General features: G+C 49.8%; 1 protein-coding gene across 1 annotated transcript in view; it reads left to right on the top strand.

The window, feature by feature from the left end:
• LOC118992087 (cytosolic carboxypeptidase 4-like) overlaps positions 1-24418 on the top strand; it is a 133894-nt gene that overhangs the window by 87648 nt on the left and 21828 nt on the right. The window contains exons 6-14 of the mRNA XM_037053831.1: positions 8448-8479; positions 8533-8741; positions 12825-12990; positions 13773-13840; positions 17776-17892; positions 18934-19514; positions 21007-21090; positions 21303-21383; positions 24038-24186. Coding sequence (XP_036909726.1) covers positions 8448-8479; positions 8533-8741; positions 12825-12990; positions 13773-13840; positions 17776-17892; positions 18934-19514; positions 21007-21090; positions 21303-21383; positions 24038-24186 — 1487 coding nt within the window. The remainder of the gene's footprint in view (positions 1-8447; positions 8480-8532; positions 8742-12824; positions 12991-13772; positions 13841-17775; positions 17893-18933; positions 19515-21006; positions 21091-21302; positions 21384-24037; positions 24187-24418) is intronic.

Raw genomic sequence — 24418 nt, 5'->3', positions numbered from 1 at the left:
TCCTCAAGCTGTAATGAAATACATGTGGAGCTTCTTGGGCCAAGATGCTTAATGAAACAGGCCCTAGTTAGACAAGGAGAGTCCGTTTCCAGTGGGGTTAGCATGGTTGGCAGGATGCTGGCCCGCCTTCTCAGGGTGGCCAGGACCTCCTGAGACACCCATACAGAGCAGTGGGCGATGGTGCTGAGTTTCTCCTTCTTGACACAAAACATGGCCACATACAGTACTGTAATAAAAGGGGACCAGTCCTGGTTCTTTCATCCCAGCAGCCTGCGGTCTTTGGTGATCTAGTTCCCTGACTGACTGCCTGCAGACTTTGGCCATGGCGTTGCTTTGGCAACAGTGTGAATGTGTTCAGGGAGGCTCAGGGTCATGAGTGAAGGTGGTGCGTGTTTGCTAAAAGCTCAGACCTCTTACCCTCTGAAAGGATAAGACACGGTGGAGAACAGTGTTTGAGCGGTGGTCTCGGTGCCGGCTCCCATGAGGCTGTGCACACCCTGGGCAGACTCCCTGATGCTGTGCTGTCGTGTCCTCACGAGCGGAGCAGGGGAGATGATATCTTCTGAGGATCATGAGCGAGATGGAAACCAGGTGATGCCCATGTGAAGGGGTTTAGTGCTGGGTCTTTGTAAATGTCTGTAAAGAACAATTCTTATGTTATTGCCATCCCATGGAAAGTCCAGGGCAGATCAGGAATTGACCACACAAGGGCACGCATCCTCCTGCAGTGCGAGTAGCACTCTCTGAGTGCTGAGTGATACGTAGTTGTTTTCAGTGTCTGTGTGTTTATTCCAAGAGCCCTTTCCTCAACAGGAAGAAGTAAATAAGTGGATGCAGCAGAATCCGTCTAGGGAGGTGACTCACATGCTCTTACTTTGTTTTCATTCTGGGGCTTTGGGAGTTAACCTCCAGGACTGCTGAGCTCTAAATGTTTTCGATTTTAGAACGTGTATCATTCTGGCATAATGAATGACTGGCTATGGACTGACAAAGACAAAGTATCACAAAGATTTAAAGAGCTAGACAAAAAGATAAACAACTCATGGTCCCGACAATGCCCAGTTGCTTCCTCATCACATTCAGGGCTGACGGTACAATTATTTGTGCATGTCAAGATGTAAGCTGGGTGTTCTAATTATAGCAGTTTACAGTGTGCCTCTTACATATTATCTCACTGAATCTTCACTGGAGTCCTGCAAGACAGGTAAATATTTAGCTATTGTGTAGCAGTGGTTCTCAGCATGAGCAATTTTGCTGTCAAAGAAATATTTAGCAAGGCCTGGTTGCCATGTTGGTGGGGGTGAGGGTGTTCCTGGCATTTAGTGAGTAGAAGCCAGGATGCTGCTAAATGTGCTACAGTGTACGGGACAAGCCCTCTTCCCCTGCCTGCCCCAAGAAATAATATTGAGCGCTAGCTGTCAACAGTGCAAGGTCGCAAAACTGTTCTATGGAGGAAATACTGAGGCTCCAAGAGGTAGTCTGACTTGCACAAGATTGTATAAAGTGTACTTGGCACATTGGGACTGAAATCTACCCCTTCACTGCCAGAGGGTTTTAAATATTTTACTGTTTTTAAAAGAAACAAAACCATTTTAATTTTTAAATGAAATCCTTTGCAGACACAGTGCATGTAAACAGGAGTCAGTGCAGCTGTTCTGGGAGGTGGTGGGGGTTGGAGACGTTGCTCAGCCTCTTCCGTAGCCCCCTACCCCCATACAGTGAGACCCAGAGAACACCTGGCCCCCCAACCCCTGGCCCCTGCAGACCCTCCAGGTCTCCCAGGAGCCTGATGGGATGACAGCATCCAAACTGTGCCTTAATCGGATGTGTTGGGCAACGGAGGGGACCCAGAGGCAGAGGGACCCAGAGGCAGAGGGACCCAGTGTTGATGGCCCTGTCCAGGTGGTGGGAGAGGACTGCAGGGGTCACGGGTGAGGAGCCGAGTTGAACCGAGGAAACACGAGGCTCCGGGCTCTGACTGTGTGGCACTCTGCTCTCAAGTGGTGTGGGCAGCAGGCCAGGAGCTCAGAGGCGGAGGTCGTTGCCTTCCTCTGTGCACACTTGGGGTCTCGAGGCGTCACGCAGCATGAGCCGGTTTGCAGGTGACGTTTGCAGAGCTGTGCTGATTTGTTTCCCTGCGGTCTGCATTGCTGCTCTGTGCTCTGGCTGGAAGCAGGACATGCCACCCACAGACAAAGGCAGGAGGGGAAGGACTCTGTTTTTCTCCTTCCTGGTATAACTCCTGGCTTTCTTCTTCACGTGTCATCTTCTGATGAGTTCACAGTGGAGATGGCAAAGTGGAACCAGGTGGAAGGTTTGGGACAGTGGCCTAGCAAGTGCATTTCCCCCCTAAGAGCAGAGACTTTGCCTGTCCTGTTCCCTGCTGTCCCGCAGTGCCTGCAGGAGTCCCTGGCACATGCTAACACAAAGTAGTTGCTAAGTAAGTGTGTGTTGGATGAATTAATGGTGGTACTCTGGGTTTTGAGCGTAAGGCATGGCTCGGGGTAACAATTTAACTGTATGCTCAGCCACAGCAGGATCTGGCTTTTGGGACTGTTTCTGCTTATTTGCCCGTGCAGAGCAAACCTATTAAGTGATCACCTCTTGCTATGAAATAACTCATTTTAGAGGATCTTCAAACTACCAATATTGTAAAAATCGATACTTCCCCAGATGTAACGTGTCGCTGACTAGAAGGGGCACTATTTTTGATGTGCCACAAAGAGTGAGAAAACCCTGCCAGCTGTCATTGAAATGCCATCGTTAGTAAGAAGCATCTTACTTTTGGAAATGCTACAGTGTGACAGAGTACATGCCTTAGAACCGATAAGGTGCGAGGTGAGACTCGGAGGCTGGAGCCTGGAGTGTGTGGTGTGGCAGCAGACACCCTGGGGCCCGGAGGAAGAGCTGGGGCCTGCAGAGGAGGAGAGGGCTGTGGCTCCGAAGGCTTTCCCGAGAGTGGAGACATGCCTGTGGTTTGGGGAATGTATCAGTGGAAAGGTATGAAAAGGAGTTGGTGATTAAAAAAAATGGTAGATGAGTTTAGATTTAAAACAGTGCTCTGAAGGATAGATCTTCTCAGCCTTCATAGCCGCTCTTTCCAGAGCTTAGGAAAGCATCTTTAATTTTATGAAGGCAGTCAATGGGAAAATAAGACTTGCTTGAAACCTAAATTTACTTTATAGCCACGTTTACTGAAATGCATCTATTCCACAAAGAGGGGGAAAATACCTGCAAGCTAATTTCATATCATTATTCTTATTTGAGCTAATAATAATCGAGTGTAATTTCCATTACCAGTGACATGAAGATTAGTTGTATTTCAGTGGGGATATTGCTGCTGCTTCTTTGTTGAAGGAGCCACTGCTGCAGCTGCTGGGGAGGGAGCAGTGAGGGCTGAGCCCTTCTCTCCTTCGCAGGGGCCTTGCGCTCACGTTCAGCCGGGGCAGGACTTTGGGCCTGGCCTCCCGCAGCCTCAGGCTGGGGGTCTGGGAGACTCCTCTCTGTCTCCTCCAGTAAACGGAAGAAGCACACGCCATTTATTTGAACCTTCAAGGCTTCCTGAGTTTCCTATTAAAAAATCAACCCCCCCCCCCACAGTTTTAGAGGCCTGGGGGAGGGGCAGGGAAAATGGATGAGGGAGGCTGGGTGGAGGGATGCAGCCAAGTTCATTTTGGCTGCCTCTCCCTACGAGTCTCTGGCGCCTTGGATTTCCACTGGCTTTCTCTCCATTAGCCTTTCGGAAACCTTCCTCAGGAAGCTGGTTCTCCTGCTGACAGCTCAAGGTCTTAATCTGGATACAGAAACGTGTAAACTCTGCTCACCAGCACGAAGAGCTTTGGGGATAACAACCCGGGAAGTCAGCTTGGAGGCAGACGGGGATTCCATTTGAATCCAGGATATGCCCCTGCTAAGCTCTTGGGACCGCAGGTTGTTTAACTTCTCTCCGCCTGTCTGTCTTCCTTTGTGAAGGGAGGAAAATATTGCTTATCTCACAGCATTTCTGTGAGCTAAGAGAGATGCTTGTGCAAAATGATTAGCCCAGTGCTGAGCACACAGGGAACTCCCAGTAAATAAACACTCCATGATGGTAACTGGTGCTGTGAGGGCAACGTCGGCTGCTGCGTGTTCGTACGATTCGGTTTAGAAGTCTTGGTGAAAGTCTACTGTGTCTAGAAGGACCTTCTCTGTGGACTCCTGGAAAGGCCACTGAAATCATTTGTTGGAAAGTGTAGCAAGTCTATTGCTTCATGAAGTTGCAGTTGCCATTGTCTTGAAAGTTAGTAACTTCTCCGAAGGGGCAGTTGTAAGGGTGCAATATTACAGAATGTGGGTGCTGGGGTCCCAAGTGGGTCTTCAGTCGGGAGTTGGGTGAGCCCAGCTGAGTGGCCCTCTGACCTGGGAAGGGCCTACTGTCCTGAAAAGGGCTCACCGAGTTGTCAGCAGTTCATGGGAGTGGATTTGCGTGAAGTTCCTGAAACCAATGATCATGCTCTGAATCTTCCTGGGCAGGAGTTTCTTGGGATAGTGATAAATGTGTGCTGTGTGGCTGAAGGTGGTTTCTGTCCTCAGGAGTGATGGGGGCCTGACACCCTTGTGTGTATTCTTACTCGTGCATGCCTTCTCAACAGCAAGGCGGGGCTGCTAAACACGTAGCCCTTTTCCGACAAGAGGACCTTGAGCCCCAACCAGGCTGGAAGATGATGGAAATACATACAGTTTGGAATGGCTGAGTAACTCGCTGAGCAAGGTTACACAGCCAGAAAGTGGTAGAGCCGAATCAGCAGCTAGGTGCTCCGGGCCCCCCGCTCTTGCATGGGTCTGTCATGGAGTGTATTCGCATCCTGAGCATCTGGTGTTTTGTTGTCTATAATAACAGAGGGAAAGTTGGAATAATACATAGATGGCAATTATGACGGGCAACAGGTATGGAGTGTTTGTTATGTGCCTGGCATCAAGCTGCCTGATTCTATGTATTATCTCATTTGATTTTCTCAACTCCAGGAGGAAGCGATTCTGCTTAGTTGTTTTTCCAAGACAGACTGAGCGATAGAGGTGGGAAGGAACACATTCAAGGCTATGCAGCTGGAAGGTGGTCAAGCGCAAGGCCATGTGCAAGGGGCTCCAGGAAGGAAGCTGGCAGCTGTCGGGTCCGCCCATGGCTTGGGCTCAGCAAGGCCCTGAGGGGCACTGGAGTCTGGGGAAGGTCAGAGGTCTGCGCTTGCTTGTGGGTCTCACTCCCAGAGCTGCGGCTCCTCCCTCTGCCGCAGGCTCCCACATTTCCTCTGTGACCAAGCAAAGTTCATTGTACAGCTTGAGAGGAAGAAGAGCTATAGAAAATTCAGATCACACTCAAATGCTCTGCAGCAGATAGAACTACCGGCATCGTCCTCCGCCGTAAGTACTGTTGATATCTGGAGACATTCCCTGCCAGTTTTCTTCTCTCCTTGTTACCTGGCTCTGAAGCTGGCAGCATCAGTAGGGTCTACAGTGAAGAGACACATTTAAGCCTCAGTGGAAAAAGACTCAGGGTAAAACTAAGGATACCACTAGATCACATTGCAGAGTGAGAATCAGCTACAAACAAGACACCAGGAGGATGTAATCCGGAGAGGGAGGTGGAAGTGGTTGACTATACAAGGGCGAGTTGGAGGTCAGATCGAGGATGAGTTCATGGATGAGGACGTCGTCAGGCTGCCCCCAGGGCGGGGCTGATGAAGACAGGCCCCTGAGAATGCTCTTGAGATGGCCTGGGGCTGGGGGCGGGGTGTCAAAGACCCTCAGAAGTCCTCTCTGTCCATCCCACCCCCATCTCCAACTAGTTTAAGACATACCAATCTACTTGGGAAATCTTTAAAAATTAATTTTTTCCCCAAAATTAAAAAAGAGGATCTTCCCCCTTCCCCGCCCCTGAAAGTCTCAGGAAGAAGCCATTGATGTAAGCAAACTGAAGTGCAGGTGGTCTGCTCTGCAGAGCGTTGGGGGCCTGGGAGCCCTCTCCCACCCCCCGTCCCTGAGCTCACCCAAAACAGTGTCAGAAACCTGCCGCCGATTCCTCACTCCCTTGCTCCCTTGGAGAAGCCCTGTTTTCCTCTCAAATTTCCTAGAATTCCTCCAAGTTGCTGCTCTCCGTGACCCTCGTTTCATCCCCTCGCCTTTCTGTACATTTGCTCTGCCCAGTCTGATGAAGGTCCTCTTGTTGGGTCTTAGACAACTGTGTACTTCTGCAAAATTCCCCGAGCCCTTCTCCGGGAAAGATTGACCAATACGAGGTCGGGGGTGGGGGTGGGGCTGGAGGTGTAGCTGTTTTAGATGCTAGTAAACCTGACCGTTCCTTGAGGATTAACAGCAAATCATGAATAAAGTCACTGGGATTTGATAAGGGTTTTTCCTCTCAGATAATTAAAGATTCTTTCCAATACCCGCCCCCCCCACAACATGTGAAGGTCATTAGGATCACACGGAAGCAGATAAAAGACACAAGTCCCCAGCCTCGCACTGCCCACAGGGCCCCTGTGCACTGTTTTTGCCATCCTGGCATCTTTTCAGCAGGCGATTCTTTTCCTTAATACCTCCTACTTAATCCTCAATTTTCTTTTAAACATCAGATATTGGAGAGGCTGGCACCTCGTTTAGGCAGCAAAAAACTCTAGTGCTTTGTGGCCGGGACTAGCCAAGGAGAGAGAGATTTTTTTGATACAGAAGAATAATTCATTAAAGGAGATAATGGAGGCAATTTAAACCATCCACAAACATATCACCGAGTGAATAAAACTCATCACTCTCAGTTCCAGGTCATGGCTGGCTGAAATGATGAAAAAGGCAAATAAATAAATAAATAAATAAATAAATAAATAAAACCAACTGAAGAAATGGGTAAAAAATCTCGCTGGGGCTCAGTCAAGCCTGACAATTTAGAATTTGACAAACAAGCAGGAGAAAAAGAAAATGTCATTAATATTATGAGAAAAACTGTCTGGAATAAAGCACTGAATTTTCATGCTGTTTTTTTCACTTGAGCACTTACACGGTCTAAAGGAAAAATCTGACTTTGAGCTGGTATTTGTGCACATCCAATTACAGCTCGGGGAATCTCACTTAAACACCCATGTGCTAGAAGCGTATATTGTCTCATGAACCAGTGTGAGCGGATTGGGTAATGGGGAAATACAGGAACGAGGGGGCAGAACTGCAAGACTGGGGCGTTTGTGCCTGCGAATCAGCTGGCGAGATTCCTGCCGATGACCAGGGGCATCCGCTGCCTGAATCTGAATGGGTACCTGTTTGCCCATCAGCCCTGCAGCCTGAGTTTAACATGGAAAGGGGCAGATGTTAACTGTCGAGAGGGGTGTCTTAAACTCTTCTTCTCCCTGTGTTTCTCCAAAGAGAATTTAAACTCTGTCTCGGGAAAACTAAGAAATGATCCACTTACCCTATGAGATGGGTCTCATGAGAGGGCTCAACCAGGATCATTCAACTAACGGAGAGAAACAAATCATGGCATTAAAGAGGTGGAGGGCACCGCAGGAGCACTGTTCCCGCTCTCCAGCTGGTGTGGGAAAGCCCAGGCCACGTCCCTACGGGGTGCATTTCCCACCTCCGCCAGGTACTTTTGGTGCCTGGCCGCTCTGCTCCCTACACACAGAGGCCATGCCCTTGGTGGGCAGCCCTGACTGTGGAAGGCTCCTTTCTTCAACTGCGTCAAACCCTGGGCTATTCATGAATTGGCTTCCGTTCTTGTTCGCAAAAACATCCAGTGCGTTTCCAACATGTGACAACCTTTCAGATATTATGTCTCACTCAGTGTCATTTCCCTCCTAACTTCCACCTTGTAGTTTGCTCAACCCAATGGCAACACCCTTAGCTGACTGAGGTATAGGGAAGAATTAAATCTTTCTCCCCTGCAACGCTTTCCTTCTCCCTCCCCTCCCCACACACTGTTACAAGGTTTCTCAACTATTTCAGAATAAGTTACAAGTGTTTCTGTGCACCAGTTCTGAATTTCCTGAAAACAGTGATATTCTCTTACATAACTGCTGTTTATCTAAATCTAACGTGCATTGACGAGGTACTGTTGGTTAATCTACAGCCCTTATTCAAATTTTACTAATGCTTTCTAGGCCAGGATATAAATTATAATTATGTTGTTCTTAAGTGTCAGGTATTTTTAGTGTCTTTAGCTCAATGCCTCCATTTTTTGTTTGTTTGTTTGTTTTTTGCCTTTCATGACCTTGACATTTTTGAAGAATATAGGTCAGGTATTTTGCAGCATGTCCCTTGTGTGGGGTTTGCCGGCATCTCGCGCGGTTAGATTCCGCGTTTGTGCAGGAATGCCGTGTTTGTGCAGCGCGTCGTATCTGGTGACGCGCTCTGATCGCTCTATTAAAGTGACAGCTGCCTGTTTTGCCCACTGGAGGGTTCCTGGTCTTCCCTTTTGCGTTAACCAGTGTCTCCGGGAGGCACGCCAGGGCACCCTTAGGTGAGGCCCTTGGGGGAGCCTGAGCCTGACGCCCCCTTTCCCGTTGGTTTCAGAGTCTAACAGCCGCCGGGCGGTGAACAGAGGCTACGTCACCAGCCTGCTCAGGCTGCATCAGGATTGGCACAGCCGCGACGAAGCCGATACCTACGTGCCGATCCGCCGGGCGCTTCTGCTCTGTCTCAAGCACATCGCCACCCTCCGGTCTGGCAGGGAGGCCTTCCTGGCAGCTCAGGGCATGGAGCTCCTCTTCAGCAGCCTGCAGGTAATCAGCGTGGTGGCCACCTCTGCCTCGGATGGTGCCTGGGTGACTCCCACAGGCGTCCTTCCGGAACCGTCCGGAACAGAGCTGGGGAAACCTCAGCGCAATTCTTGCTGCCTGCTGTGGGGAGGTGTTCCGGATCCAAATCCTCATTCATTGATTCGCTCATGCATTCTTTCATCTGTTCAGTCCATGTTTACTGGGCACGCACTGTGGCGCAGTGGTTGAGAACGTAGACTTTAAAGCTAGAGAGCCTGGGTTCAAATCCCAGCATCTGCAGCTATGAAACATGGAAGCCACCCAAATTCTCTGGGCCTCGAGTTTCTCCTTTTCCTCCCTCCCTCCCTGCTCCCCTCTCTCCCTCTCTTCTTCCCTCCCTTCCTTCTCCTTTTTTTCTTCCCCTTCTTCTCTTCCTTTTTGTTGGTGTTTTATGAGTGTGAGCAGTTACTGGGATAATTAGCACTGCGAAATCTGGTGAGGGATATGACAGAAAAGACTTCTGACTTTGTGGGGCAAACATTTCGTAGGAGAATCAGACACCACAGAAGCAAAGAATTTCATGAGGAAGATAATTTCCGTAAAGGTCTGTTGCTGACCCCGTACCCCAGCAGGATATGTGTTTAGGATTTCCTGGATTGCAACCCGAGTGACAAATTCCTGAATTTCAGCCCTGGCTGGTGTAGCTCAGTGGATTGAGCGTGGGCCTGTGAACCAGACAATCGCGGTTCGATTCCCAGTCAGGGCACATGCTTGGGTTTCAGGCCAGTTTCCTGCAGGAGCCAGTTCCCTGCAGGGGATGCACGAGAAGCAACCATACATTGATGTTTCCTTCTTCTCTCCTTCCTTTCCCCTCCAAAGATAAATAAATAAAATATTTTTTAAAAAATTCCTGAATTTCCCTTGACAAGGGCTAATTTAAACACCACTATACAAGGCTGTATTCACCCTCTGTACTGATGACATGACCCTCTTTCCAGTATTTACTGTCTTCCCACCCCTCCATTCCAGGGGCAAGGCAGCTGTGATTCCCACACATGATGTTCTCTGCTGTCTGTCCTCATGTTAGTCTGTGCTCCCTCCACCAGTCTTTTTGCTTTTCTCTGCACAGCCTCCAGTGCATCTCTGCTCAGGAACATCTGAGGTAGTGAAGCAGTGGATGAGAGTGTTGTTTTCCAACCAGGACGCCTGTAGACTTTTTCCCATTTAAAGGAATAGCTCCCCCCCCTCTAAATAATAACATAATATCACTCTGCAAAGCAATATCTAATTTTCTCTGCTTTCACCTCAGGGTCTCTCTCCATCATTGCAGATTTCGGAGCTCCTCAGTCATGAAATTGCTATATTTTATACTCTGTTCCTCTGGATGAGGAAGCACTTTGAATTTTCCCAGGCATCACCGTACTTTGTAAGCTTGTGTCCCCCGAGTCTCTAATCGCTCCCAGCCCTAGTGAAGCACCGCCTGCACTGCTGACACCTCCTAGCCCCCCACTCCAGCTCCACTGTCCTCTGCGGTAATGGCTGTTGGTCTGTTTGGTGTTAGAAAACACCTCACAGGGCTGTAAAAGAAGATGATGCTCTCACAGGCACATGTGTGTGGTGAGAAGAAACTACCAAGGGGTGTGCAGGCGTGAAGGGGGCTGGGATCTCAGAAGCAGCTCCTCGGCAGGTCCGTGAAGACCTCAGCTGCCTGACCAGGCAAGCCGCAGGTGCCCAGCTGCCAGTGGCTTCTTGGAATGGAGGCGGGATGTGAGTGAGTGGAGGCCGTCCCTGGTCTTTGCAGCTGGGTCTCCCTGGCTGCAGAGCCTCCCAGCCCCTGGCTGCGAGCACCAGTGTCACTGCAGCTGTGCTGGAGTTGGAGCTGCCTCTCGACCCTCCCCTCTTCCGCCAGAGAAGGCTTGCACGTAGATCACAGGATGGCCGACTTGAGAACCTTGGTTCCAGTCAGGTCATTTCAATGGCTGTTGCAGATTCTGCTGCGGCTGCTGCTGTTCCAGCTGATGGTGGTGGTGGTGGTGATGGTCATGTCAATGATAATGAAGGAAGAGGAGGAGGAGGGATTGGACTTGAGTGCTTACTATGGCCTAGTGCTGGCTCCGCATTTTACACAGACTCTGATTTCAGCATTTTCAGGGATTTGAAATCGGCGGTCTCCCTGGGGGTCCCCACTTCTGTCCACGGCAGGAGCAGAGTGTGCCGCAGGGTCACCTGGAAGGCTGCAAGAGCCGCATCCCCAGAGTTTCTGACTTAGCAGGTCTGGGGTGCAGCCCGGGAATTTACGTTCCTAACAAGTTCCTCAGTGACGTTGATGCTGTTGGTCTGGGAATCACACTTCGAAAATTGCTGTCCTGAGCTATTTCTGTTGGTGTTTATGATGGAACTGCAAACCCACTGGGCAGGAGAAAGAACTGTTTTTGCGTCTTTTCCCACAGCCTTTGTTCCCTGTATTGTTCTTTGCCTTTCTGCGGAGGCCACGATCGCAGGGCTCTCTTAATGAGCCCGTCGCTTTGTTTCCCGGGTCATGTTCTCGCACAGATCCACTAACGGTCCTAGTTGAGGGGATCAGGTTGTCCTTGGTGCAGTGAGGGTGCTGCGCAGTGGAATGGGACCTTGCTGGAGCTCTATATGAGGAAGGGGGAAGAAGGACGACAATTGGAACTTAAGGCAGAAAAGAACCTCTCCAAGGTACTGTGCAGCAGTTTGAGGTAGTTATTGATTCGGAGACGGGGGTCATGGCAGGCAGAAGTGGGTAATGGCAGACCGGCTCTCTGCCTCCTAAGACTGCAGGTCAACACAGTACCTGTGATTGGCCGTCTCCCCTCCCTCCTCTCCTGCTCCTCCCCACTCAGTTCTCTCGTCTTCCACACACTCGTACTTACTCAGTGAGCGCTTGGAATCGTCTGACATTACCAGGGTGAAGTGGCCTCCACTAGCCCTCTTTCCTGCTCTTGGTCCAGGTCACCTGGTTGGCAGCACGTCAGCACACAGCAGGGGTGAGAGCATTCTTGGTCATATCAGGACGCGTTTGCTCTAACAGTTGGCTTACTCTCACCGTATTTTAGAGTCATTCAGACAGCTTGAATCTGTGGCTTAATTTTGTTAAATGTTTTTTCTTCGCGTTCTCTCACATGGAGCCACCTGTGATGTGGCCCTGAAGATCCCACAGTGTGACTGCACTGTGGACAGTCTGCGTGCCCCGTGGCGGGTTCCTGGCACCCTCCGTGTCTCCGACCGTGACTCGTCGGCCCCAGAGCTTGTCGGAAACCCCTTAGGAATATCTCACTGGAGGCCCACGCTAGTCCACTACCTGGACCACGTCAGTAGACAGAACACTTACTAAGAGACTGATGCAAATGGCCCTTTTTCCCCCCCAAAGAGGGGACCAAACAACTCCCATCTCTCCCTCCCAATTTAGCAAACTCGTTCTCGCATTTTTCACTGTGTCTGAAAAGAAGGGGCTTGTCCTGTTTCATCGGTATCTGAATATCACATCTGCAGAACCCACGTTTTCTTTGCTTTGGGTGGGTGCCAAGAGGAATCAGGGCAGCGGGCTTTGAGAAGAGGCCTGCTACTTAATTTAGGTGCTTGGGATTCAGTCGGTCATTTCTTCTGATTTCGTATTTTATCCTTTTCCTTGACGTTTTTTTCTCTTTGGATAACAGCTGAAAGAGGAAAGTAAGACTTCCGTCTACTCGGCTGCTCATTCTCTAATGTGGGCAGTCGTTCACAGTGGCCCGTGGTGGCCGGAGAAGAGGCCCCTCCCCTTCCCCCAGCCATCCCGCACAGCAAGGCCCTTTAGGTGCACCGTTCCCTGAAAGAGAATATTCCTTGAATATTCCCTGAATGTTTAAGCCCATATTCAGACTACATTTAAACTTGTTCCAATGACACAGGAGCTGGGAAAGAGAAAGAATGCAGGTTGTACCCTGGGCCAAAGCGGGTTCTACACTAGACAAAGCTCCCCACCACAGTGTTCAAGTTCCACCTCCTGTGGGAAGGGTGTTTACTGTCCTCCTAGCCTGTGTGTCATTTGTCACCCAGGGACTCTGCGTGAGACACAGGGTCTGACACACTCCGCCCTTTGTTCAGAACCGGCTGGATGACCCGGGCTTGGAACCCGTCACGTGCGTCACGCTGCAGGTCCTGAGGCAGTGCTCCCCGAGGAGCCCCCTCCCCCTGGCGGCAGCCAGCAGCGCCTACACCTTCCTGGCCGCCGGGAACACCCCCTCTGGTCCTCCGCCTGTTCTCGCTGAAGGTAAAGGAAGTGGGTATCTGTGGGCTCGCAAGTGGGTTTCTGCATCTTGGCAATATTTCCTAGGCATGCAGATGAAAGTGAAAATCAGTTCTTTCGCAGGCCAACCGTGATTATCCCGTAAGCTAATTAGAAATATGTATGAAAAAGCAAGTTTTTCAAACACCGAGTGAACAAATGCCAGGTTCACTTGTTTTGTCTGTGCTTATTAACTGTTGCCACTTTGCCTGGTGGCTATTGAATGCCGGTACGGTGATCTCAGCTAATTAAAGACAATCTATTCACTGGCCTGCGGTTGAGTCCCTCCGCTGTACTGACTGGTTCTGGAATTAATTTGCCCCAAGGATAAAATTGAAATAAAACTTCTGTTATTTAAAACCTCATGCTAGTCCTAGTAGAATATTTGAAAGTATGATGGTCCGATCTTCAAGTGTGTTGTCAAAAGCTTCTAGTGCTCTTTTTTCCAGTTCCATCCTCCTTACGTGGGACAGATTTTTCCTGAGGCATCATCTTGCCACAGTGGAACTGGGTGTGTCTGTTGGTGTTTGTTTCAAATAATTTCCTTCATATCAAAACGAAGGAGTCAATCAAAGTGCAGCAAATTTTGAGTGTATGTGATCGCTGGCCTTTGGCCATGTTGGCTGCAGGAACTCTCCTCAGTTGGGTGGGGGAGGCCAGAGTGGCGGCCGTGTGTCATTCTGTGCTGCACTCATTTTGCAGCCAGCTAATCCAAATCCAAGACAGAGGGGAAGCCTCACCTAGTTCCCTTCTTTTTCCCCACCCAGAGGATTTTGAAGACGATGGTGATGAAGAAGAGGACAAGGACTCTGATTCCGAAGATGCGAAGGAGGAAGTAGGTACACCAGGCCTTGCTTCTACTGTTCTCCGTGTTCATAGTGGACAGAGGAAAATAACCATTTTCTCTATTTAGCGAATACCAGTGTTAATTTTGAGGACTGCATTTTCCCTCACGGGTGCCTGGCAGATAGGTATGTGGAATCAACCACCGTTGCTGTTCTTGACCTCCAGGTTGTTGCCTCTTGGTCAGCCCGTGAGGCCTTTCGTTGTGAAGTCAGAGGCTACCTGTTATGAAGACACCTCATGTTTTATCACTAAAACGTGTCCTTCTGGGTGGACACTCAGTGCTTAGGGTTGGCGCCTTTAATGTGGGATAGACGTTCAGGCACAGAGACCCAGGAAAGAGTTTCTAGGACAATTTTTCTACTAGATTTCACCATCCTCTGTGAGTCACTCTTTCTGTCCTTTCGGCACAGGACCAGTGCCCCGTGCAGCTCTTGCCCCTTGGGGGGCTGGGCGGGTCATGCTGCCTGGAGTTGCATGGTGTCCACCGCCCAGCCCACAGGGCAGCGGCACCCTCTGGCCTCTCACCCGTGGTGACCTGTGCTGTAGAACAGAAGTCAGCACACTTTCTACAAAAGGTCAGACGGGAACTACCTCAGGCTCTGCACCCGACAGTCTGTCTCAGCCCCTCACCTTTGCCGTCATAACACAAAAGCACCTACAGATAATACATGAACGGTAAGGCATGGCTCTGTTCCAGTAAAACCCAGTAACAAGAACAGGCAGTGGCACAGAGTGTACCCACTCTATTTCTAGAGAAGAATTTCTAAACTTTGGTACCACTAGCATTTTGACTGCGTAATTCCTTTTTGTGGGGCTGTCTGCGTATCGTAGGATGCGTGTGTAGCAGTATCCCTGGCCTCCACCCGCTAGATGCCGGCAGGACCCACTCCTTCCCACCGTCCCCGGTCATGAACCAGAAATGTTTCCAGGAAGCGCCACATGTCCTGGGGGTGGCGGGCAGATCACCCCTGGCTGAGGACCACTTCTGTAGAGGAGCAGTAACTTTATCTATGAGTTGCTATTGTGTCTTCGTTTCTGTTGGTAAACGTAAACGTGGACAAGCCCTTTCAACCTGCATTTCCTTAATTGTGTCATTGACAAAAAACATGATGGAGAAGTACATGCTGCCTTTTGTGACGTTCCCAGACATGGAACCTGAATTTTAAAATCTCTGTCCATCTGTGCATCCCTCCATGCATCCATCCGTGCGTCCATCCACCTCCCTCCTTTTTGCTGACCTGTTCACTTGCCTACCTGACTAGAGAGAAGGCGACCGTTTGAGTTCTGTCACCATGGTCACCCGCCGTGCTGGTGGGAGTGGCAGACCTAAGGGCGCTACCTCTTGGCCGGGTCTCTGGGTTAAGGCTGCTATTGATACTCTGGTGTTTTCAGGGTTTTGCTGATACATAGAACCATTTCTGAAGCCATCAGTAGAGGAAATTGGTTCTTCGCTGTAGCTTGGTGGTACAGGACTTGGAGTCCTTGCTGGATTATTTGAATAATACTGTGCTGCTGAAGTCATTCATCACTGCCACTTCCCCTCCCCGCCCGCTGGCTCTTTGATAACGGAGCGTCTAATGCAGTGTCAGTCACCTCTTGAAAGGGGTGCGGAAGGACAAGCTGAAGCCAGTGCCTCATTTCCCACAGCACTGGGGAGGCTCGGACGTTCTCCCTCGTCCCCACTTTTCAGGTGGTGGTGGGCTGGGGCGAGTGGAACTGAAACAATAAACACATCCAGTTGGGAAGGCCTGGGAATTACTCATTCAAGCCTTTGAGCCAAGAAGATGAGAACTCAGTTGCATGAGCACGAGTTGCAGAAGCAGAGGAGCGTCGGAAGCGGGGCTGGGTTTTGGGGCTTCCCAACAGCAAGGGGTTCACGCTCCCACAGATGTGTTTGTCATTGGCAGACCTGGCAGCATTTCCTGCAAAAAATGTGGGAAGGAGCCAGGAGTGTTTCAGGTCATTTGGAAAGCTTAGTCGGTAATTAAGACCCGTATCTTAGAAAGAGTGATTAAAAGGAACCTTTGATTTGCAAAGGGTCCTCAGAGTGGAAAGTCTGATCAAAAGCTCTCGGTGCCAACGTGAGAAGAGAGAAGCTTATACACAGACCAGGTGTCGGCCACGTTTTTTTCTTCATGGACCTAACCACCTGTGGGACCAGTGAGCCAGCAGCTGATGGATCACACAGGTTACATGGCACTCCTCACTTCACACATGCCACTGACTTCCCCGGGCATTTCCATTGGCACCAGCCTGGGGCATGGCTGTGGCTGCTGCTGAGATGGAGGAGGCCTGGAGAGAGAGAGAGAGAGAGAGAGAGAGCGAGCGAGAGAGAGCGCTGAGATCATCACCACCAGGCTGTTGAGTTTGGGCCTGGTGTGCACTGTATCTGAAAACATCATTAAATCAGCCGCATGGGATCTGCTTGTCTTTTAATCTCAAGTTTGGAGGAAGATTGTGAAGGATGGATGGAATTTTGCATTTGCTTTTTTCCACATTTATTTGATTTAGGGGAGAGTAATCTAGGTCTTTAGGGCTGCCAGGTTTTTTCTCAACCAACCCAATATAGCCCTAAAATACAGGGCAGATTTTTCTGCCCTGTTTTATTAGGGAAACTCGATCTAGGAGAGACATGGGAAGATGAGGAGATGGGACGGTTTGATTCCTGGAGTCCCTTCTGTGTAAGAGTCTGTAATCTTTGAAAAGTACAGAAGCATTTGGAAGAGTCACCAGCACTGTTAAACTATTATGAAACAATGATCTAGTAGGAAAAAAATGAAGTCTGGGATTATTCAACCCAAAGAAGAAAAGATTGGTGGCCATTTGGTGAACTTTTACGAATCCAAAGGGATAAAGGTGTCACCAGAGGTTCCAAACGCAGTCCCAGGTGCTAAAGCTCAGCAGAACACCTGCTTCTCAGGTCTTCCTCTTATTCTTTGTCTTTCAGCCACTGATCTTCTGTAAGCAGATTTGACCAGTTCCTTCTCCTAGTGACCCCTTGCCCTGAGTCTTTGCATAGTCAGAGATTATTGTCATTTAGGTCCAAAAGTGTTACCTCCTCAGCTTTCTCAGGTCAGCTAGTCTGAGCAGCTTCCCGCACCCTGGTCTCCATCGCAGTCACATCACCGCCTTTCGTGACTTCTGTGGTGCTTATCACTGTTTGAAATTACTTTTTCATTTATTTATGTTCTTATTTACTCTCTTACTCTTTCAAAAAGGCGAATTCCATGGGAGCATGGGCCTTTCTCTATTCCATTATCACCAGGTCTTTAGTTCTTCCAGACCAGCTGCTCATAGTAGCTGCTCATTAAACACTTTGTGAGAAGAGTGATGGACTGCCCTGGCCGAGGGGCTCAGTCGGTTGGAGCATCGTCCCGCACACCAAAAGGTTGTGTGCTTGATGCCTGGTCAGGGCACATACCTGGAGTGCGGGTTTGATCCCTGGTCAGGGTGTGGATAGGAGGCAACTGATCAATATCTCTCTCTTCCCTCCCCTTCCTCTCTCTCCCCCCTTCCTTTCTCTCTGAAATCAATAAACACATCCTGAGGTAGGGATTAACAAAACAAACGAAGGACCTGAATGGCAAAGGTAGATAGATGAATAGGTACAATAATTATGAGTATGTTAATAGTAGTGGTGAAATATAAAAAGTTCTGTTGCGCTTCATTGTTTCCATAGTTCATTTCATATAAAATACTATCTATTTACGATGTGGACCGATAATGATAAATACTAACATCAGTATCTCTTACTTTACAAATACAACCTGACATATTAAGTTGCCCTTTGCATAGGCCAGCACTCTGGTTTGGAGGCAAGAAAACCACGTCCCGGGTGTGTGAAGGATTATACATGTAGTTCGTCTTGATGCGTCTTAGGGTGGCTTTCTTGGTTGTAATGCAGTTTGTGACTATTCCTTGTAGGATGATGACTTGGAAACAGATGTGAACAAGCTGAGCTCCAAACCTGGACTTGACCGGCCCACAGAGGAGCTGACCCAGTACGAGGCGATGTGTCTGGAGCTCTCCTGCCGCTTTGAGGTGGGCCGTATGCCATGGGTCTGCTCCGTGATTTCACAGTGGGCTCTCTGCAAAGCTGGGGGCCGCACAGAGGTCTCCAGGTGGAAAGCCTGGCCCATCATTAGCAATCTGCTTCTGGGATCTTTCCGAGAGTGAAGCAGGTTGCTAAGCAAGAAGATGGAAAAGTTGGCTGAGCTTAGGGTGCCGGCTGGAGTCCTACATCCTAACACCTGACACTGAGGATGGAAGGACAGGATGAAGGGACTCATTGCTGCCCATTGGTTGTCTGGGGGGTGGGGTGCCCTCCCCCCACACACTGAAAAAGCAAGTGAAATTCTCCATGATTTATTTGCTGCCATGTTGAAGTGGGCGCACTGTACCAGATGGCTTTCTGCAAGAGAGTGGCTAGCCTTGCTTTGTCAGTGGAGGCGAACTGAGAACCTTATACCTGCTGATGCTGACCTGGAGGCTGGTCGCTGCTGCTACTGCTGTTGCTGCCACCTGTATTGTAGATCTGCCTTTTGGTCTCAGTCATCTGCCAGTGACCCTCAATCAGTCATATGGCCCTATGGGGCCCTACCTGATGGTACAAGCCAAGTCCCATGTTGAAGAGAGTTAGAGTCATTTACCTCCCTCCAGAGAGCAGAAAGGGGTTGGCAGGTAAAAATTTCAGGGAGGAAATTTCAGATCAGTGTGAAGAACACTTTTCGTAAACAATTAGAATGATCCTCAAATGAAAGGCACCATCTTGGGGTTCTGTGAAGACCTGATAAATGAGGTTCTTCAACCGGACTGCCTTACTGGGGGTGTTGCAGAAGGCCTTCGTGTGCTTGATAGGAGTATACTAGACCCACCAAAAGCCCCCCCCACAGATGTGAATTTCTGTGGTCCTGCCACTTATTAGACTCTCAAGGCTTGGTCTCCCCATGGCTGACCTTGGAAAAGCCCCAGTTCATGGGGTCTATGCTGAGCCCTGAGCCCAGAGAGTAAGGAGAGGGAGTCACTTGTACTCTCTATCTGGAAGTGAATACTGATGTATCCTTTTGTACTTTAAACCTGAAGGAACTGGAGCCGAAATCTGGAGACGATCTGAACTCTGAAGAGACCGAGTACACCAACCACCACCACATTCCAACCACTGCCTTCCCGAAGCAGCATTGCTGGAATGAGGACCAAAGCTCCCGGGGGCAGGAAAGAGAAGACACAGTCCAGACTCCCCTTCCGAGCATGGTGAGGAGGCGGTGGTCCACCGTACATCTTGCCTCCAAAACAGAACCTGGAGGGAACCCATACCAAAAGGCCCAATCCAGTGGACTGGGAATGGATTCTTCTGCAAATGAAATTGTGGACATTCAGGCCCTCCTCAAAGAGGATGCTTGGGACATAGACATGATTTCCTGCCCGAGGATAAGTACCTCCATTTCCAATTCCACCAGGTCTAGAGAAACTGCTGAAGTAATAGATGAGCTTCTGCAGTTACATCCCCAGCACATCCCCTTCCATGACCCCTGTGTTTATATGGCCAAAGCCGGAAGAACCAGGTCCGTGGCTGACTTCAAGAGGCTGGCGTTTCCTGACCTCTGGGGGCATCGTCCACCTCCATCTCCAGAGCCCATGTTGGAGCGCAAACGTGGAATCCAAAGGTGATGGTGCTGCTGATTGCAGAGCTACGTTTCTCTCTTCTTTAATATTTTCGTAGGAGGAATGGTGTGCCCAATAGTTCTGCTCTCTGTAGAAAAGTGAGCATGAGTTGGAAGCGTGTTAAAGCCATTTGGGAAACTTTGGCCAAACACACAAGCTCGCTGGTGTTCTAGGACATTTCAGAGCCAGGGCGGGGCAGTGGGAGGCATGTGTTTCCCGAGAGAGCCCTTTGGATGATGCCCTGCAACCCCTTACCCCCCCCCTGCATGGCAAGCTGCTACACACAGGATAATCCAGTTTCTGCCAATACTGGCGTCATTGCTCAGGAGGGTGCTGAGAAAAACCAAGTGTGGGCTGTCTGCGATCTCCTTTTGTGTTCATTGCAAACTGGTATCTGGTCCTTTGTTAATGGGAGGCGTGCACCTTCGTCTCACAGTCCAACCGCATAGCGTTTGGTGTGGCTTGGAGAATAGTTCCCTGCATCACTGAGGATTGCATGAAACCAACGCATTCTTGGGGTGAGAAGCCCTGGGTGATGGATTATTCCCAGAATTCAGGAGCGGGAGCTTTTCCTTTGGCTCAGCAGAGTGAGATTCAAATGAAAATTACTAAAGCCAGGGGAAAAAAATTATTTTCCCTGAAAAAAATAAAAATGGAATATGCATGCACTCAGTCAATGGGCAAAGTGTGCGTACCAGAAAGTATCATTAACTTATTTTCCAGTTCATTAGCAAATCGATGGCGGAGCCCACGAGCTGCTCCCACTCGGGCCCTGGCTGACATCTCTGGCCTCAGCCCTGCATGTTCTCTGTCACGTTCAGGTTCCCGAGAGACACACCATCGGGGCTGGCCCAGCAACAGCTTCCCCCTGGATAGAACATCTTCCCCCGCATCCTGGCATCACGTCCGCCTCCCCTTCTCCTTTCTCCCACCCCAGAGGCTTGGATCGAAAATTCAAGGAAAAAATCAGAAAGATCCTTAAGCTGCTTTTCTACATCTTTCTTAAATCTCCTAATATTGGTGTATCTTAGAAGATCAGCCTCAATCTCTGGAGCAGACAGAACCTGAGGAACCTAAGTGACACAGGATCCGAAGACTCACTGGAGCCTCCCAGACCTTAGGATGCTAAGGGTCAATACCTCCGACATCCCCTCAAAACGGCCAGTGCTCAGCACCCTCTTATTCACACAACCAGAAACCTCAGACATCCTTTACCTGAACACTCTTTACAAAACTCTCCTTCCAGGCAGAATACTTGCGCTACAATCCAGCCTTGCCGCTTCCTACGTTCCTACACCCAGTGCGGTTTTCTTACTGCAGAAGAAGAGAAGGAAGGAGGAGCAATGTTTCTTTGCTAGTTCAGCTCAAGCTTGGGGCATTATTAAGCTTTCCTATTTTTCTGATGACTCCCCCGGCCCCTTGCAGGTGGCCACAGGACCAGTGGGTTAGGGAGTGAGGGTCAACCTTGAAAATGCTTCTAATTTTCCTTTTCAGGATCAAGATATTTGAGGATATCCGGAGGTTCATCCAGCCCAGTGATGTTTTAAACAAAGTTGTCTTCAGTTTAGACGAGCCTGGGTAGGTGGCCTTGAACACCAGTGGAAGGTGGGTGGGTGCGGCAGGGAGAATTCTGAGCTTGACAGTGTCCTGGTAGTAATCCGTTCCTACTCCCAAAGTCAGCCTGGTGAACATCTGGGTTAAAAATCTATGAGACAAAGCTTCTCTCTCAGAGAAGCTGTACCCCAGAATGGCAATAACACCGTGTTTGCATGGTCCCTCTTTCATTGCAGGCAGGACACTGCTTCCAACTGCTTATGCTTCTCCTCGCAGTTCGAGTCAGGAAATCTCCGCAAGGCCATCCAAGTGCGCGAGTAAGTAAGGAAAGCTGCCCTGGGGCAGCTCCAGAGTGCTGCCGTGACCACCTCTTCCCCTCCCACTGACCTCACACTGATTGGTAGCTTGAGATCAGCCGAGACAGTGGTATTTATGCTATGCAAAGTGGCAAATACAGCAAGTGAAGGCTGAGAGTCAGTTGGGAAACACTGGCCAGCGTGTCACCAGCTGAAGTCATAGCAAGGTGGAGACCAGAAGCGACCAGTTAGGGATGCACCCGTGTTCCAAAGAGTTGGTCCATATTGGGGGGTGACGCACTTTCCTGGGGATCTTTATACTTCCACTCATGCCAGGGTCCCTGTGTCTTGCCTTGTCTGCAGCTCCCCTAGCTGTAGACTTGGGAGGCAGAAACCTTGGGCCCCCATGGGGAGGAGAGCCCTCCGTTCACGGCGCTCAGTGCGTGTCTCTGCCAGAGCCCGCCAGTGAGCTCTTGCTCCCAGAGAAGGGTCCTGCAAGCGAAGAGAGCCCGGGACTGCACAGGCTCGCAGGAGGGAAATAAAGCAAAAACTTCCAGCGGCAGAGATGTTGCTTCTTCGTGCTGTGATTCTCTGTGCTGTAGCTGTGTAGACTCCATGCATCATTTACAGAAGGCCAGATACATCACCATCGTCTGTTGCCATCCAAAGCAACAGTCCAGAGCAGGTCATGATGTGGTGGCCACAGACTTTGAGCGAGTCCCCGACTAACTGCATGGATTCATGTCCTCCCCCACGGAAGAGGACAGTGAGAGCCACCACATCGTGGAGACAGGAGCGTTAGTGCACAGAGTCCTTAGAGTAGCCCCAGGTGCACGGTGAGTGCCGAGTCAGCGTTTGCACCTGCTCAGGGGCCACGTGTGCTCTGCTGGGGCACAGACCTGTTTGGTGTCCACCTAGGGAGTCAGTCCTGAAGTTTTCATTTTTGGGCGAGGAGATGAATGGTGATATTTTGTGGGCTGCTTTTTGTACATGCATTATTTCCAGAAAGCCCAACAAGAAAACAAGTGCAGGTCGAGCCAGTTGGGCTCCAGACAGGCAAGACCATCCGGTTGAGAATCCTTCTCAGTGGCCTCCTCCTTCTTGTCTGCCAGCTCAGCGTCTGCTTCTTCCTGTGGCTCCTGCCTTTAGTATTCCTTCCCTCCATCATTGTGTTCTGAGGGTCCAGGAGAGGAGACCTCCTTAGGGATCTGCTAGTGGGACAGTGGTCCGTCCAGGATGTGGCCAAGCTGCTGGCCTTGCCCAGGTCTCCCTCTCCGTATGCCCGCCTCTGGCCAGAGTGTAGGGGCTTAAATGAATCTGTTGTTTTCAGGATAATGGTGCCATGACAGAAAACAAACCTCCTTACAGGCAAGGAATTTCTATGATTCCTTTTCAGACACAGCATGGCAGGCATAACAGACCACTTCAAGGACGTAGACTTTTCAGGGTCCTTCTTGTGAGTGTCGCTCAGTGAGCCACACCGACCTCCGTGGTTGGAGTGGAGAGGGAATCTGTCAGTTAGCTCTGGGCTGCTCTGCTCAGTCTCATCCGAAGCTCTACCCTTCCCCAAATCTCACTACAGAATGGCCATTATCGGGACTCCAGAGTGGGAGAGGACGGACAGGTCAGAGCCAAAGCGTTCCCCTTTCTGGCCCTGACAGGGTGGCTCAGCTGGTGGGAGCAACTTCACGGACACCAAAGGTTGAGGGTTCGGTTCCCAGTCAGGTACATACTTAGGCTGCAAGTTTGATCCTTGGCCAGGGCACATACAGGAGGCAACTGATTGATGTTTCTCTCTCTCTTCCTCTCTCAAATCAATAAAAAACAAACAAATGTATCCTCAGATGAGGATAAAAAATTAAAAGAGCAGCTCAAGGAACATGCCAAGGGGGTGTGACAATAATTTTGAAAATGAAGTGCCCTTATAATGTTTAAAGTCAGATCTGCATTGCTAATTCTGTTGCTAAAGCTCAAAGCTCAAAAAATTAATTACCTCTGGGGCATGATGGCTGGGAGGGGACACACTGGAGCCTCCTGGGGTCCTATATCTTGATCTGGGTGGTTGTCAGATGGGTGTATGCAGATGAATTTATTTAAATTGCATTGTACACTTAAGATTTGTGCACTGTATGTCTTGCACGTACGTTGCATCAATTTAAAAGGGGCAAATGAATAAACAACCCCTGCGTGTTGCGAGCCTGGCTCATGTTTGTAGCTTTGCTGGGGATTTGCATATGCTATGTTAATTAATCTTTACAAACAGCAGTGCAAGTTTAGATGCTATTTTCATTTTCCATATGAGGAGACTGAGGCTCAAAAGTTATGTCTGGCTTTAAATAGGAACAGCACATCCAGCCAAACGTGACCACATTTTCTCTGGGAAATCACACACTTGCAAATACTTATTTATGCATTTTTTTCCAGCTAGCTAGAAACTTTATCACAGTTTAAAGAAGTATATATGCTACAGTTGTGTAGCTGACTGTTCCAATACCAAGAACCGGCTCCCCTCTGGTCCGCTGCCTGTGCCCATATCGTGAGCTCTGGATGAGAAGGATCACTTACCTGCCGTCCGAGACCCCGGGTCTTAGATCTGTCAGCAAAAACCTGAGATGTGCAGGCTCTCGGTGCCAGCAGGTACCTTAGAGACACTTAACTTGCTTCCATCCTTGCAGGTTTGAGTACGACCTGTTGGTCAATACTGATGTGAACAGCACCCAGTACCAGCAGTGGTTCAACTTCAAGGTGAGCGGCATGAGGGCTGCCACCCCTTACCGCTTCAACATCATCAACTGCGAGAAGCCCAACAGCCAGTTCAATTATGGTAAGAGCTCCTGGGGATGGAGGCTTTCTGGGTAGTGCGGGGGGTGAAGTCACTTTGTGAGTGTTCAGCTTATTACCAGAAGCCCTGCCGGCCTCCCAAAGGATTTGAAGCTGGGTTAACACAGTTTGGTGGCGAGGTGTGGCGAGACGGTGGCCGACACACGGTCAGTCGCTGCTGTGGAAGGGGAAGCCGGGGATCCCCACTCTGCTGTGGGACGTTACGTTACTGCCGC

This window comes from Sturnira hondurensis, unplaced genomic scaffold (genome assembly GCF_014824575.4).
Source record: "Sturnira hondurensis isolate 20B ecotype Veracruz unplaced genomic scaffold, ASM1482457v3 Scaffold0007865, whole genome shotgun sequence".
Lineage (NCBI taxonomy): Eukaryota > Metazoa > Chordata > Mammalia > Chiroptera > Phyllostomidae > Sturnira > Sturnira hondurensis.
This window is presented reverse-complemented; position numbering and strand designations above follow the sequence as displayed.